Below are 1,711 nucleotides of genomic sequence, written 5' to 3'. Positions count from 1 at the left end.
TGGCATTTTCCCTTAATTGCGCATCCGATTTGCGTGATCATAAAATCTGGCAGGGTATCGACTGATACCGGTGCCAAATTGGAGGTGCGACTGTATTATATTTCACTTCATGCTTCAGTGTGTGTGCCAAACACATTATTGCGTAGCCACAATGTGACGCAATTGCGAACCACAGGAGTGCTTGACAAGCACTACTTTGCTATCATGGTATTCGGATCAATGCGCCACGCTGTTCAGCACCTTCGCCAGTCGGCTAGGAACACTTCCACCCGACGTGCAACTGTATCTGCTTCCTCCTCCTTTTCCTGCGCTCCACGTGCTCTGGTGCAGCAAGCCTGTGTCAATGCTGCGCCACTCGTTGCCCAGCCGCAACACATGAAAGCGGACCCAACGGGTATCGTGGCCGGCATCGCCATCGCGGGTGCCTTGATTGGCGTGGGTAAGATGTGGTGGGACGCGTCGTCGTCTAGTACGGTGGAGCCACCGGCCTTCCAGGAGATCCCGCAAGCAGAGATCGCGCTCTTCTTCACGGAACTCACGGCTGCTGTCAAGGACCTCTTCGTACGCGTGCTGTGTCTGCTCTTAAGTGGTATTGATCGAGTACTTACACTTATTTTATGCCTCGTAATTGACAGAAACAATTACCGGAGATTGAGAACGCTGTACGCAAGTACCTGAAGGACAACAACCACGAGCTGAGTGACGCCGAATTTAAGCAAGCTATTCTGTCGCAGCTGTATCAGATGATGGAAGGCATCGAGCAACAGATCGTTGCCAAGCGCCTGTGGAGCCGTCAGAGCCTCGAGTTTGCACTTGAGAAGTACGCACAGGACCCGGAGGTACTCAAGCTCCAGGACAACCTGAACACCATCATGCGATCGTAAGTTTACACCTATTCTGTGTGGAGTGCTCGGGCGTTGCAGATTTCGAAACACTAATAGGATTCTCACTACCCGCTACTTGGCTGTTCTTCCCGCTCAGTGTGTTCCCTGCTCCGGAGCCCGTGGAGGTTCCTGAGGATCTCACTGCCGACAAGACACTGGTGATTTTGAAGGAAATGGTGAGAGGCATGGAGAAGGCCATGGCAGACATGCTTGCGCACGCTCGGGCGGAGGGCATCACCGATGTGCAAAAGGCTATGGAGGAATTCCAGTACTTGTACATGGAGCACGTGGAGCAGATGACACAGACTCAGATGAAGACCCAGGGCATATCGCAGGAGGTAAGCACAGCTTTTCTTTTCCGACAGTTCGAGCTGCACCGTGGTTGACTGACGTGCATCTACTGTGTGATCCATTGTTCATTACAGATTTTAACGGCTGCTTTGCAGAAGTACCACACCGAAAGCGAGCAGTTCCGGCACCAAGTGGAGCAGATCTACGCTCAGCAGGCGAAAGCGTACGTTACTGGAAGATGCACACGTCCGCATGATAGAAACGATTCTAACAATTTGTCGTGTGAACAGCTTCCAGAAGATGGGTCTGCCCGTCGAGACCCCATAAAAGAGTCCTTGTTGCATTTGCTCGAAGAGAGATGGCTAAGACGTCCAAGCTCTTGTGTGCTGAAGAGTTTTGCCGAAAGCTTCGTGTTTTATTTCTCGCGTTATGTTAGAAAGACCCAGTAAAGACGACAATGAAACACGCGCTATATCAAGATCATGAGATCTATTACTTGTCAATAAAGTTGGAATTGCCATCGTCATCAAAACCTG

At 51.0% G+C, this 1,711-nt stretch overlaps 1 protein-coding gene across 1 annotated transcript; it reads left to right on the top strand.

Annotated features, from left to right (window-relative positions):
* Positions 1-204: 204 nt before the first annotated feature.
* On the top strand, positions 205-1,502 carry PITG_21720 (uncharacterized protein; the record flags this gene model as incomplete). The annotated part of the gene is made up of 5 exons (XM_002894830.1): positions 205-561; positions 636-880; positions 982-1,222; positions 1,310-1,398; positions 1,466-1,502. The coding sequence occupies 5 exons, from the start codon at positions 205-207 to the stop codon at positions 1,500-1,502; spliced, it is 969 nt and encodes a 322-aa protein (XP_002894876.1).
* Positions 1,503-1,711: the final 209 nt, after the last annotated feature.

The sequence above is a fragment of the Phytophthora infestans genome, genomic scaffold (genome assembly GCF_000142945.1).
Source record: "Phytophthora infestans T30-4 supercont1.402 genomic scaffold, whole genome shotgun sequence".
In the NCBI taxonomy this organism is placed as follows: Eukaryota; Oomycota; class Peronosporomycetes; order Peronosporales; family Peronosporaceae; genus Phytophthora; species Phytophthora infestans.
Note: the sequence above shows the minus strand (reverse complement) of the source record. Positions and strands in the feature narration are given on the sequence as shown.